This window comes from Boleophthalmus pectinirostris, unplaced genomic scaffold (genome assembly GCF_026225935.1).
Source record: "Boleophthalmus pectinirostris isolate CB_2022bp ecotype Guang Dong unplaced genomic scaffold, ASM2622593v1 HiC_scaffold_3, whole genome shotgun sequence".
Taxonomy (NCBI): Eukaryota; Metazoa; Chordata; class Actinopteri; order Gobiiformes; family Gobiidae; genus Boleophthalmus; species Boleophthalmus pectinirostris.
The window spans coordinates 31908428-31924314 of record NW_026571299.1 but is presented as its reverse complement, the minus strand read 5'-3'; the positions used below and the strand labels follow the sequence as shown (position 1 = coordinate 31924314).

At 36.8% G+C, this 15887-nt stretch overlaps 1 protein-coding gene across 1 annotated transcript in view; it reads right to left on the bottom strand.

The window, feature by feature from the left end:
* The window catches only part of LOC110166950 (E3 ubiquitin-protein ligase TRIM62), a 52376-nt gene that overhangs the window by 35965 nt on the left and 524 nt on the right, over positions 1–15887 (bottom strand). Inside the window, exon 2 of the mRNA XM_020932251.2 lies at positions 14927–15467. Within this exon, the coding sequence (XP_020787910.1) occupies positions 14927–15334 (408 nt within the window). The 5' untranslated portion in view covers positions 15335–15467. The remainder of the gene's footprint in view (positions 1–14926; positions 15468–15887) is intronic.

The window sequence follows — 15887 nt, the reverse complement described above, 5'->3', positions numbered from 1 at the left end:
TCAAAAGGAAAAATGCAAAGTATACATGAACCATGATCAAATAAAAGTTGCAATCTGGCTACAAGAAAATCATGATATACATTTTCTGCCATATTGTCCGATTGTTGTGGCCTCTATCTTAAACTGTAGAAGTATACTCTGATCTCACACACTTCTAACTGAACCATCTACAGAGAAACTAAAGAATTACAAGATTACAGTTTACACCAGGACCCCCAGAACAATGGACTTTAATCTGTTTTAACTCTCAGGCTAATCAACCAATGTGTGCAGAGCTGAGCTGGTATGGCGGCTGCTGGAGGGAGCCTGCACCACTAACCTAATATTACTCTGACAAAGTTACACACAGGAGCAACACACGGATCTTTATTAATGAGATCAGAGCTATTTAAGGCATTTCTTTTCAGGAAACAGTCACTTCAGATTTGCCACTTTATTGAGACGGTGATTTAATGACAAAGATGAAGATAACGGTGGGTGTTTTAAAAGTTAATATATGCTTTTCAATTTTTATTTTATGAATGTGAACAAGAAAGACTTTAAATCTGTGCCATTTCACACATAAAACAGAGCCAAATGTATCTCTCCAAAGTCTGAACTCTTGTTAGTAAGAGCGTGTGGTTTGGAGCAGAGCACTGGGTGTGGACCCGTCAACAGACCCGAATCTGCTCATTGACGATTTGAAACAAGTGGATCTCAATTTGATTTAAAAAAATGTATTAATTGTGCAGCCCTATATGAAGCTGTAAGAAATGTAATACTTTTAATATGTTTTTAGTGGCCCTCCTGTATTTGTGGTGTTAAATTATCCAACAAAACAAAACTTGCCATATAATATCTGCTTTATATGGCGTGAACTTTAAATGTAGAAATGGAGAGTTAAGCTTGCAGCAAAATTTGATGATTTTCTGTACTGCTGAGTTACAAAGTAAGACTTGAAATTCCGTTCAACAGATTCAATTCAAACGGTAACTATAGAGGTTTGACCTATTGTGCATGTTTTAGAATAGATGAACAGCAGCAGCACAGGAGAGTGATGTGGCAGTAGAAACCAATTTAACACTGTGCAAGAACAAGCTTTTAGTATTTCTGTTTCTCTTTATAAGAGACCAAACCACCAACAAATGGCAACTCCAGGCTATTGGATAATTTTACAGTATACAGTATTACCATATTTGAAAGTGAACACACCCTGCGCTCAGACTGCATGCGGTACAGCTCCGATCCGGTGGCTGTGAGTATTCTGTATGGTTCACAGTAACGAGAGGAGCTTAGAACACATGCTGTGCAGTCCGGAGATGCCACAGCATGCCGGATTCATTCCAATGGGATTCTATTTTTGCCGGATGCTGGAGCGCACTACAAGCCTTTTCCCTTAATAAATTAATAGTTATCATGGTAATATGTGCACTGCTCTAAGTGTGGGGGTCACTGCAACAAAACTGGTCCAACACTGGAGTCACAGCTAGACAGTGTGCAGTCTGAGCCAGGCATCACTCAAAACTGAAGACATGACTGTTGAACTAATAGTACAGTTTTTATTAGCACTCGGAGGATGCCAAAAATAACAATCTTTCATTATAAACTAACAAATTAATCACAATACTGTAACAGCGAATCTATGCTGCCAAACTAGTTAGTCCCTGTACTGCACTTATGTGACACTTCATGACTTTCATCTTCTTATTTGAACAACATTTTCAGGACTTTTTTCTCCCATTCAAAATGCATATATATTTTGTTTTAAATTGTTAATCGCTATGGCTACAATCTGAATTTTTCATCATTCTGGACCTGTGGATAGCAAGTTCTGGCAGCTCCTGTGTGCTCCACTAATGATGTCGTCAAGAATACATTCAATCACAATGAACCATGGCTGTGACACTGTGTGGGAGATAACGAATTAACATGGAGACAATGCATGAATTGTGATTGGAGCTTCGCATTCTGTAGTTTTATATTTTTAGTTTGGTTTTAAACAAGTGCTATCTATTTGAGACATGGATTTGAACGTAAGTAAAGTAGTTGCTAAAATGCTTCAAATTAACCCTATAATAAGTGGTAAAGGATATGTTACAAGTTAGTTTTCTTGGTTGTTCATTGCTATATTTGGTCTTCTTGAAATATTCACTGTATTTATTAGTGCTTTTTTGTTGTTAAACTCATTTAATATTGCAGATAAACAAATGGGATCTGCTAAAAGCCCTCCTAGTGACTGAAATAGCCTAAAATACAGAACAGTTATATCTGAATCAGATTACTACATGTGTTAATCTATGTTGCATCTAATTAAATTTCTGTTAATTTGAGGAAGTATAAGTGCTTCAGTTTAATATGAATGTTATATAATACGTTTATATACAGTGTTCAAAGGGATGAGGATGAAATTGTTATTCAGAAGCCATTTTTACAATTTAAAAACAAGGATGATGATTTTGAAGGGAGCATATGGACAGTGGGCTCCATGCAGTAGACCTAAAATAAACACCTCTAATGTACAACAGATGCTTCAACATCTGACTCACTCAAGATCAGATCCAGGCAAAGTAATTATGTAAACACTAAACAGTTGCCTGGCCAGCCAAAACCACACGCCATGACACTACTCTGCAAAGACGTGTGGGTCTGGAACCATATTTGGACTCCATGATTCCATGGTTGATGCATGGTCTGTTCAGGTCAAAATAAAATTAGCTGCTTATGAGTAAAACAGCAAGCAAAAATGTAAAATTTAAGCACTAAACTAATCTTAGCTAAGACAAAGCAGAGAACTTAATCAAATTTTAGTAGAGATTTAGTAGCGATGAAGATTCTGTCATTTCTAATCATCAATGACCAGAAACACAAGGAAGAAGATAATTTCACTATTTTTCATGTTAAATAGCACTGATTAAAAATCTTGTTTTGTTACCTTCACAAAGCAATATTTATATAATTTTTGGGTCATATTTCTCAGTTATTAGACAAGGGAGAAAAAAATCAAATATAGCAAAATTATTATTATTATTATTTTTAATTAAGGGTAGCCAAAAGGGCTAAACATAGGCCAAAGGGTGCTGCAGAATGACAGTGTTGGCCTGACACATGTGCACAGTAATGGGTTGTGTCTCAAGTTGTGTGATAGATTAGCCAAACAAGCCAAGGTTACAAATTACATTTATGGGGAGTAACTCATAGAACTAATGATGCACCAAAGCCACAACAAAACAGACAATGAATTTGCTGCCCTGAGGTTTGACAACCTCACAACCTCACTGGTAGCGTGCCATTCCTTAACACAATTAATTAGGACTGTAGTCCTTAAGTTGTTTAAACAATTAATTGGCCATTACTGTGATTTAAAAAAAAAATATTAAGATTATGTATATGGATTTATGTGCATGTAACAGCAGAAAGGAGTTTTGGAGTTGGAGTGACTGAACAGTTTACTCTGCTTTTTCACTTACCATTACTTCCCATGTAGTTTTTGCTCAAAATATTTTTGTGAGCTTCGGTCAGTGCCACACCCCCTTTCATTTGATCAGTCAATGCACACAGCATGTCATCAACTAAAATTCTTGGTAGATTAATCAGAATGAATGCAGAAAACTTGCTAACTAAACAAAGCAATCAATTATCTTTCCGACTGAGCCCTAAATGTCATTTGTTAAACTGTGGCTGCAGACATCTTTCAGCAAGATGACAAGTCTGTCCAACCCCATCCGTTTGTGAATGAATCCAACTGCCACTGCCCTAACCTTCTGTCAACCTGCTCTGAAATATCACTGAACCATGGCACAACCTTACAAGACACTGGCTATTTAGTACACCAAATACCTTTCAAAACAACACAATAAATACAAAGCGTGAACAAGGAGGGGGAGGATGAGAGATGGATAGTGCTGCCAGTGATGGTGGAGCAGACACAGAGAACCACGGGGGACTTGGCAGCTGTGGGTGCCCTTGAAATTGCCTGACTCATTAGCACTGCAGCAGCGCGGAGGCTACGTGCTGCTATGTCTAGGCTGTGACATTCGGTGAAAGAGAGAGACAGTTGTGTTTTTTTATAAAGCAGAGAACAACTTCAAAGTGGAGTTGAATGATTAAGTGAATTGAAAATACTTGAATGTTGCAATTAGTTAATTAATTAATTAATTACTGTTACAACAGTACAGTATAACATTTTTGTTTAATGCACATTGATTAAAATTTAAAGCTAATTACAATTGAATTATTTTTCGTTTTTTAATTGCAATACATAAATGGTTCAGGATTTCTTCAAAAGATTGGCGTGAGAAGAAAAAGTCTGTTACACTTTCATTGCTGGAAGGGAGAGATTGTGTGTGTGCGTGTGTGTGTGTGTGAACTATAAGGTATACAGGTGGCAACTTCAAAGTGGAGTTGGAAGATTAAGTGAAAGTAAACAGGTAATTTGAATGGGTGCGATTAGCTATACAAAGGCAATGGTAGCAATTACAACAGTATAATGTCACTGTAAAATGTGCACTGATTAAATAGTACATCTAATTGTAATTGAAATACATGTTTAAATAATTGCAGTACTCCTGTGAGAAGGAAGAAGTCTGCAATACTTTCCAGACACACAAGGGAGAGATTGTGTGTCAGGACTACACAGTACACAGGTGGTATTTGAGTCGCAGGGCTGTGTGGGTGACCAGTACCACAGCAGCCATTAAATTGCCTTAGCTGTGTGGGCTCCACAATATGTAGCTGTACTCCTGACCGTTATCACAAACAATAATAGCAATTTTAGTCTTTCTTTACAATAGTTTGTGTTGTATGTGAAAGTGAATTCTCTGTCAATACGGCTCTTTGGCAATAGGCAAGGCAAAGCAAATGTGTTGCCATAGTGCAATTCATACACAAAGTAATTCAAAGTGCTTTACAGAATACAAAAGACTTTAAAATCACAATACAACAACAATACAGTTTCATCATCTAGGCCAAGCAAGTGACCAGCAACCAGGCTCATTTTAAAGCCTTGCTGAACTTAAAAAAAAGTAAAAAAAAAAAAAAAAAGTAATTAGCTGCCCTCATTTTATTGTTGACAAGAGAACACTTTGAAACGACCAATGAGCATGTCCCTTATTCAAGCCGTTTCTCAGAGTAACCATGTGATTGGCCATTGGCTAAACACCTCTCACATATAGTGGGTCTATGGTGGCTACCCAAAACCTAAAGTATTAAAACAACATGCACCTCTCACTTGCATTAGCACTGTCAAAAATATCTCTGGTTTTAAAATGTAAAAATTGAGGGAATAATAAAATGCATTAAAGTTTTTCAAATACCAATGCCACTGTAGTCTGTGCATAATATACTACAATTTGGCATACATTATTAAGAGACACAACTCCAAATGCTAAAACCAATACAATCGTACACATTTATGTTGTGTATTATTTTGCCACATATAAAGCCCTAGTGGCACTTCTTACCGAGGCTCACTGCTGTTACTGCACCATAAAGCTGTCCCTCGGGCTTCGCTGTGGTCAGTTTGAGCCTCGCCAGTCTCCATCACAATTACAGTGAGTACTTCACTTCTGCAGCACTGGATTGACAGCTCAGGGAGGGAGAGCTGGACTGAATGACAACCAGATATAAAAAAGGTGTATATGGTATCCACTAGGCCTGGAGCACAGAATATGATTGAATATATCCATGTTTGGGGTTAAAAGTGTAGCTACACAATATTTCTGGTGTTAGCTTGCTTAAAGGTGCATTGTGTAACTTTTCTGGGGGAGGGTCAGTCAAATGCCTTTCTCCGTGGAGATGTTATTATTTTGTCGGGAATGTTTCACAGTATGGTATTAAACTGTTCTATCCTTATGGAGACCAAACAAGTTTCTTATTTCTTATTTATTTGTACAATTTAAAATGTAAATATGTAAAGATTATAGACAGCGTGGCTAAGTTCCATCTTCAGTCCCTTGGCAGGTTGATGTGAAATCTACAGGACAGGGAAAAGTACAGCAACAATCACACAAAGGTACACAACACCATCACACTCACTATACAACCTCTTAATATAAAAAAATGTAATTTGGTTAAACATGGTGACATATTTGACCATTGAACAACCACTGTTTTAAGTGTCAAGTTGTCAAGCTACAGGGCAGATCTATGGAGAGGCGACCCCGCTCAGTCAGAATGCCTGTTTTTCTTGATATTTTTGAGCAATAAAACCACCTGCAATTGAATAAATGTAAAGGTAGAGCTGCTTAATGGCATAGTGTGGAACATTCCAGGCAGTGACATATCCATAGAAACAAGCAGGTGACGGACCCCAACCAAAAAGTTACATAGTGCACCTTTAAACTGGCAAAATATGGGAGATTGAGGGATTACACCATTTTGTTTCAAGCATAAAGCACATTTTCAGTACTAAGATAAGGGTTTAAAATCTGTATCTCCAGAAGTCTAATCACCTTGAATTGATTTTATTATTTGTTTTTAAGTTTGTGTATTCTATCCATTGGCTCCTCTGATGGCTTGGTACAACATTAAAGAATATAGCACAAGCAACAGCCACTCGGAGATTATGTTTATCAGGCAGTCACAATATTTTACGTTCACAGGGATTTTTATAAAGCATTCTCATTAATCTATAGTCATTTGACATTACATGCATTTATAAACTTGAGTGAACTTTTAATGCGAAAACTATATTTCCCACAAATGCAGTTTTTTCAGAATCACTTCCCCTTTCAGACCTTTTAAATGCCATCTTTGCGTGTGATTGGCAGAATAAAACCTCATCAGAATGCATTAGCTGCCCGTTAAATCTGCTCTGTGAAGCAAGTGGCAAACTGCAAATCCTCACAAACCCTACAACCTCACATCCTTGTACGAGCAAAATCCATAAAAAAAACTGTAATGGACTTTCTCAAATGGACATTAGACTGAATATTTTATGCATTAAACATTTGGTGAGGGAACATTTTATAGGGTAGAGGAGGTAAAGCTGCAGGGAAAGCTGAGGTCAGAGCGATGCCATGCCAGGCTAAGGAGATTACCACTGAGAGACCAGGCTGCCCACGTCCATGCCTGCCAAACACACTGGCAACACGCATTAGAGGTGATGGAAGCAGGACACTAAACCAAACAGAAATTATATGTAATGCTGTTTAAATGTGGTAGATATTAGGACAGCATGCACATTAATGGATTTAGTTTGTAATGTGCCAAAATATTATCGAAAGTAGTAATGTAGTTTAATTCAAAGGAAGAGAAAAGAGCAATATGTAGGGCTGCAACAAGTCAGTAAATTAGTTGCAACTAATTGATTACTGAAATAACTGTCAACTAATTTAGTCATCGAATAATCGTTAACTGGTCTTTATGCTGACCCAATACATGTCATGAGCTGAGAAGAGAGGTTTAATTACTCAGACAGAGCAGTAATTGCATGAAAATGTTAAGCAAAATAGGTATATTTTATGGTTTTGGTAAGTCATTGGAAGTCATTTTCAGTCTGTCTGTACATTTACTCCTTCAGGATGTCCTCTAGTGGCTTCATTTCAGCTTTATCTAGTTGAAATTCTGTACAAATGTTATGCTCAAGGGCCTTTCATGTTCTCAACAACTAAGCGAATAATCCAAACAATAATTGGTCTGGTCCCCAGTGACCTCTTGTATAGATTTGGCAGTAGGTGAAACCAAAGCAAACAAGGGACGCTTACAGTTAATGAATTAATAACATTTTATAGGGTTTGCTCTAAATAACTTGGGTTGGATATGTAACTTTTCTAGTAGAAAAGTTACATACTGTGCTTGCTTGTCTCCTTGGAGATGCTTTGCCTGGAATGTTCCACAGCATAGCATTAATCCATTTCCACAGAGAGGAAGGTGTCGCCAAGTTACAGGTCAGATTTCAGAAGAAGTGCCGCAGCCCACAGCAAAAATGCATGATTTATTAGCAGTTATTATATAAATCCAGAATAGGTCAATTTTGGTAAATAACATTCCAGGCAAAGATAACATCCCTATGGAGACAAGCTAGTGCCATATTTTACACCAGAAAAGTCTCATAGTGCACCTTTAACTATGCATAAGAAGTTGAAGGTTTTAATGTTTTCATACAAGCTGCATAAGCTGACCTACACAGTCTTTGTATTATGTTGTGAGATGCTTGCTCGTGACATGCGTTGCCTAAGAGCAAGAGCTTGATTAATCCTCTTCTGTTATTGTTGAATCAAAATAACACCCATACATCATGTGTCTGAAAACAGATGGGCGTAGTGCAAGGTGTTTGAGACAGCACATAACAAAGGAGAAACTAGGACAAGAAAGAAACATAGGCAAATTCAGAGGATGCAAAATTGAAAAAAGGTGTGGTCACATTCAGATGAAATGCTCCAATCAGGAATTTAAGGTCCTATATTACACAAAATGGGGTCTTGTGAGCTTTAAAACATGTTGTGTTATGTGCTCTGACATGCTGTGTTGTTACTTCCTCAAAAACAAACCTGGAGTGTTTTGTTTCAGCCACATGTTTGAGTAATCTTGTGTTAAGTAATAAAGATCAAAATGCTCTGTTCACCTTGTGAAGTCATGAAGCTGTAACTTAAGTGAACTTAGCCTAAATATGCAGGGTTTGTGTGTTAAACATGTGAATGAAACAAAACACAACTCCAGGTTTGTTTGTGATGCGGAAATAACATTTTAACATTGATCAGATTGCTCAGTTATAAAAAAATCTGGAAAATGTGTACCATAATTGATATAGTAATCATTTGAAATGTATGTACTGTCAAATGTAGAAGAAGAATAGACTCATTATAATTTAATATCAGTTTAGTAGCAATTTTGTGCTTCATGCTTTGTGTCAGTGTAGATTAAATGATTTTGCAGAGCACAAAAAAGCACCCATAACATTTTGAACAAAAATGTATTGTTTTGTTTGATTTAATTATACCATTATAGTAATTCATTGGAGCTCTAACTGTAACCATGATTCAAATGTGATTAACTGCATAGACCCATCTACAGTATATGTAAAGGAAAACTAAAAGACTCTTACGGTATAGTGTAATTTTTATACACTGACGTGTGTTCATATTGTGTCATATTCTATTTGGAGGTTCCAGCCATTACGAATCTATGTGTGTAACAGAATCCTAGCAAAATACCAACATGATGCTAACAGGCCAAACTTTGTGGACCCACCAAATCTCCTTTCTCTTCACCAAACTTTCCCACAACATCCTCTGGTAGTGCTGAGAGGGGCCAGCCCTGGCACAGTGTCCAGCTCTGTACACTACAGCGCTCCACACTTCCTCTCTGTGTTGTTTTGGCACTTCAGCTGAGCACTGTCACATTAGATGACACAAGTGACGTCTGTGCCCGGTGGCAAAACTTCACTCTGACACACAACTCAGCACTGAGCAAACAAGGAGTCTTAAAAGAAATATGATTTGCTGGCATTTAAAAAGTGCACTGCACAAATATGTCTAATACAAAACTGTGTAATATTCCAGGTAAAGCAATAACATCTCCATAGAGACAAGAAAGACAAAATGAGAACGACTGATCAGAGATTTCACATGGAATTACGGTTCACAAATCCAGCGCATTAAAGCGTTGTTACATCTTGGTTTATAGTTCTAATTTAGTTCTGTTGTGATCTTGTAACAGCGGTACGGACAGAGGCTTTTAGTGGTAGGTAGACTCTGAAACACTGCTATCGTCCAGCACATCTCTGTCTGATTGGGATATTAATATTTCACAACACCAGTGATATGGTAAAATGGTTGATGTCTGCATTTACAGCAACTCTACCTGTACAGAGACACTCAGCACTTTTAGAACAAGCCTTACTAACACAGTCTGACACTTGCATATAGATTTGGATGGAGGTTAACTGCACTGCCCATAAATACCACCAACCACTACTACTTCAAAAGGGACTAAAAGTTGTCGCCATTTTTGGGCTTTTTTGCATCATCTTGACACCAGACAGTGGGTTGTGCTGCTAATTTTGAAGAAGAAATGATTTCAGTCTCAGAGTAAAATCTTTTTACTAAAACTATTTATAATTTTTAGTCAACAGAAATGTCATGCTAATTCTGTTGACTAAATCCAGAAAATAATTTGTCAACTGAAATATATATAGTTTTATTTCAACTGTGATAAATTGTATTGTAATGCTTCATGGGACATGTGCAGACATGTTCCCTGGACATTGAGTTTGTTTATGCTTGAAATGTGGAACTTGGATCTAATCTCCACTCAGTCCTTTTAATAATTCATGTTTCATTTGCCAAAAACATCAGTACTTGGGCAAAGAAAAGTCATTATGATTGATTAATTTTAATCATTTCATTTTAGACAGCAACAATAGCTTACACAATTGACAAAAGCTATGCCAAAAAAAAAATAAAAAAATTGACAAAATCACCACCGAAAAAAATATTTTTTTCAGTACAATTTAAAATGGAAATGTCATGCGAATTCAGTCGACAAATGCATAAAAAGAAAAGTCAACCAGAATATATACATTTTATTTAAACTGTGATAAATATTGTAATTGTGTAATTGTATAAGTATTGTAATACTTCATGGGACATGTACAGACATGTTCCATGGACAATGACTTTGTTTATGATCTAAGAAAGAAACGTGGAGCTTGAATCTGGTCTCCACTCATTCATTTATGTTTCATTTGCCGAAAGAAAATGTTTATTGCCATTATTGTTTTAGTCATGATTACTTTTTTTTTTTTTTTTTTAGCTTTAGACCGCAAAAATATGACCTTCACAAAAACTATGCTGAAAGTCTCTTACTCATTTACTTGAACAATCTGATTGTTTAAGGATGTGGCATTACAACTGCGTAGCTGCTAGAAAAGTACCTAAAAAGCGTTCAGTGAATGCATCTAGACCACCAGTGCGTAACAGAGGTCACTATTTATCCAAATATGGCACTTAACAAACTGAATCTGTTCTTCTATTAATCTTAATTTGTTATAATGTTACATAACAGACATCCCAGCAGTTGATGGAAGGAGTTGCCAGCTTATCCTGGGACAGGCCTGCTCTGATGGGGTTGGCTCTGTTTACACTGCCTGTCTAATGTGGCTCTGGGACGTCTCCAACACTCCTGCCAGAAAACAAAATGCCAAGATGGCCGATTCGAAAAGAGCTCAGAACGAAGGAAGAACACAAGGTCCAATGAAGAGAAACATCTTGAGAGGGCCAAATTACTTCTTCAACCGCACACAGATTCTGACCTTTCCCAAGCTGTCTGGGGGAAGATTACGTTTGGAAAAAGAGTAAAGAATGATACAAGGGAGGTAAAAGCCTGTATAATGTACTAGAATGTCTGTATAATATGCAAGTCATTTTGGCATAGTTTGGGCACAACTTAAAAAAAAATGTTATCATAACTATGGTTATCAAAATGTCATACAACATAAAAATAGATCCTATATTAAGGTCCTATACTGCACAAAATTTATCCTTGTGCGCTTTAAGCCATGTTAAAATATTGTCACCTCCTCAAAAATATACCCAAATTGTGTTTTGTTTAAGTAAAAGCTCAAAATGCTCTGTTCCACCTTGTGATGTCATGAACTGTTTGTTGTGAAGGTGACAATTACTTTTTCCATAGTTCAGTAGAGATTGGTAATTATCTGGGGCATTATAAAAACAGTATGATGAGTAAGACATTTCTTGAAATTTCTGAGGAATCTGAATTTGGCAGAGACTCACTAAACAAGTAGCAGCAAGAGAAAGAGTGATGACATCTGGAAGTGTGTGTAGGCCCAACTTACACCTCAATCAGCATTCTCTTTCAAAAGTTACAACATCCTTTGCCAAGAAAATGTGAAAACCAAATCATTTCATGTTACAAAGAGTTTACTTTGCAACATTTGAAGTAAAAATTAAGGCCAAAAGAAACACCAAGAATGAAGAAGAGGAGGATTATGAACAAGCAAATTTGGCTCAAATGCAAATGTAGTGAACATTCATCTGTTCCCATTTATGTGAAAACTGTAAAGCACTGAGTAAGCACAACACAGTCTCATAGTCATTGTAGTTTGTCCTTCCCAACCACAAAGATTAACAACATGAGTTTTTTGCAGTTTGAGGTTATTTATTTATTTATTATGAGTTAAAGCAACTCTATAAGCAAAGTGGAGTGTTCTGAATGAATATATAGGTTAATACTGCTGAATGCATATTTTATTAAAAACAATTAGGTGTGTGTTTGTGTAATTTAATTAGTAAAATTATAATATTTGTGTAAAGGCATTCCTCAGACTTTTCATCAAGAGTAAATCAGATGATTGGTGCAGCTGGTGTGTAGTGCCATCTCTATGAGCTTAAATAATGATCATTTACATGTAATCGTGAATCACTGACATATAATTAAATATAAATACAGTCACATGTTACATTAATGTTACTTATTTCACCTGTTTCACCTATACCCTCACCCCTGACTTGAATAAAACATACAATGTAAAATCAATTAGTTGCAGAAAGTGATTTGCATAAGTTAATGGACATTTAGATTCATTATAATGCAATGAATGCTGCTGTCTGCAAGTGTTTCAGGACCACCTTGGGATGTAGCCTGGATCTGTTTTCAAAAAGAGGCTGATCATCAATAGAACTGGGACACATACAAAAACTAAACAAAAATAAGAACTAGGCTGCGGTCAAAACACTGTTCCAAATGGCTTCTACTGAATTTTTAAATAATCATTAAAAAGGCAGCTTGAGCAAAGGACAGGGGAGACACTAGATAGAGTGTGCCACTGCGTCTGGGCAGTTCCTGTGGGTCAGAAAGTGCATATGCGTGAAATTGAAAGAGAGGCTCTTTGTAAGAAATGGTCAACAGAAAAACAATTTAATATGCAATGACTGTAGTGCAGGAGTTTCTAAATGTGGCCTTCAGATCATTTTTTCTTTTTTTTTTAGCCCTCCCACAAATTAGATCAAAGGTGGTAATTTTTGAGAAAATTTAAGTAATTCTACCATTATAACCTCAATAACATCACATTTTGATACAAGTCTAAAATTAACATTTCAGGCCTTATTAAAAGGTGCAGAGTCAAAACTATGTAAAAAGCATCCATCTGTTCTTTAGCCTTCCACTTCGAATATGTTTCAAAGTGTGACCCTTGTTGAAAAGTTTGAACACCGCTGTTGTAGTAGAAACATAACTGAATGACTTGGAATAGAGGGTGCTCTACCAACTAAGCTGCTGTCTCCCAAAGCCACATTTACAAAAATACTATCTCATTTTTAAAAATTATCCTAATGACAATATTCAGACAGTTGAAATCCATCATACCTGTGCTAAAACATTCTTGTAAATGTCAGTGGATGGACTGCTGCAGTATTAAAAGACATAAGTGTAGAAACATCACTACAAAACCTCATTTGAATGATTACACTGAAATTGTATTTTCATTTTTAATCAGTCTCAGTTTTTGCTGCCTTTTTAACATGCATTTTAATATAGAAATTATTATATAATCTCCAACCTTATTCCTGATATTCTAATACGCATGTATTTGCCATTTATTGTGAATCTCCAGCCCTAATGTCAGTCTTAAAGTTTAAATTAATCATTAAAGACAGTGTGAGAGGCACTAAGCAGAGTCTGTACTATCTGGACTGTTCCCATGAGGTCAGTGAGTGCACAGGCGTGAAATTGAAGCAAGAAACGCTGATGGTTTTAAAGGAAATGTCACCTCTCCTCTCACTAATGAGCTATCACAGTGTGTGTGAGGGATGCCACATGATCAGAGTTTACAGTTACAATTATTTTGAGTTGATGAAACACTGCACCAAGGAAGCCTAATAGATTTGTGGTCCTATAATATATGGCCAGCATTATTTCATCAGACTTTCAGATTTAATTTATTTTAGGTATGCAACAGGTTTGTAGCTTAAGATACTATTGGTAAAATTGTAGCACCATATGTAAATACTAAATCCTCCTATCCTAAAACTAGTAACAGAACTAAAATGGTAAAATATTAGAAACTGTATATTTTTCTGTATTGTTTTAGAAACATGTCGATCTTTTTCAAAAATTGTGTTGTGCTATTAAAATTAATACCAACGTGAGTTGTTATTAACTAAGCCTTTTCTTTTTCTTTTCTTTTAGTATTTTGACAACACTAATTTTTATTAGCAGTGTTTTTTGATTCCCATTTTAAAATTAACTGTTGACAAGCAACTTTACTCCATGTTTTGAGGGTCACAATAAGTGCTTAATATTCAGAACAGAACTTGATTACTGTAAATATTTTCAGTACAATAATTTTGTTAGTTAAATATTGATCCCTGATCATAACATGCCATACGAGATTTGTAAACCTTGTCATGTGTTTGGCTGTAAGCTGCAGACATTTATCACAGTGAGGGACAGTAGGACACTGGACAAACTGCTCTCCATCATGGACACTCCTGCTCACCCACTGCACCAGACTCTAGAGGGACAGAGGAGATAATACTCCAACAGGCTCCTACAGCTCCACTCAAACAGTGAGAGATATAGGACTACATTCATACCATACTGCATACAACTGTACCAACAACTCACACTTATAAGTGTAATAGATAATGTCATGTCAAAGCAATCTTTTCATCTTTGCACTTTACCTTGGCATTTGACATGTCGTTCACCATTTTTGCTAATTTAACTTTAATTGTTTCAATTTATTCCCCTTCATTATTATATTGTAATATGAGAGCTATTGTGTCCAAGTTATTTATCTTGTGGCTCAGTAAAGTCTAACATCCAATGTGCCCAGTGCTTTTATCTGCCTGAATCAGTTAATTTTCTTTTGGAACACCATTTTTGTAATAGAGTAAAGCAATAAGTGAAAACACAATTACAATTTAATGAATTACACAGGCCTGATCATTCCCATGTACTGCTTTTGACTGTGTTGCTTTTGACTGACCTGTATCTCCTCGTAGGCTTCGTCAATGGTGGTCACCTGGTGCTGTTCGTGAAGTGCTGGCTCGTCACAAAAGAAACACACCAGACTTTTGTCCGTCAGGCAGAAGAGCTTGACTTTCTCGTGGTCCTTGCAAGGGTAGGAGCTCCGTTGAGCGTTGAGAATGGCGTCTAGCGGGAAAGCTGAATACCTCTCTACGATGTTGGACAACTTGAGGCTGGGAGAGAGGAGAGGGTCGGCAAAGGTACGGCGACACTCTGGGCAGTCCCTTGGTCCGTGTGGCTCCTGTCTGCTCCAATGCTCGGTGATGCACTTTCGGCAGAAGTAGTGCTCACAGCCAAAGCTAACAGGGTCCTGGTATATGCTCAGGCAAATGGAACAGAGCAGCTCGTCCTTCAGACAGCAAGCCATTTGAGAACACTGAAATCAAGCTGCATCTAATACCTGCGTAGTTTAATGAACGTGGTTTAATCTTGTGTGCAGAGGAGGCTCGCTGCCATGTGGGAGTGGACTGACGAGATCTTCAAGAAATCCTTTCTTGTTTCTGTTAATGACAAATAGCAGTAACTATGTCAGTCATCTATAATTAGAAAATAGACGTGTGGATGAAATCATTGACAACTAATAGAGCCCTTAGTTACACATTAACAAACTGCTGTTCATAAGATTAGGGTAGGTGGACATCTACTTCCCCAATACTAGGAACTTTAAAGGACCACCAAGCATAAAATAGCCATAACAGCACTCTTTATCATTATGTTTAACTAAATCCTTATCATATTCGCCACGAGTGAATCCCGAGCAGTGTATGAATGGTACCACACTGTATAAAAAATGTGTTATCACCCGATAGATTATTTTGTCTTTTCAGTTGCACATGTTGCTTTAATCTATCTTCCTCTAGTCTAGCACGCTTTATGTGGTAAACATAAAGGATTTAACGATCTGTAGCTGACATAGGGGA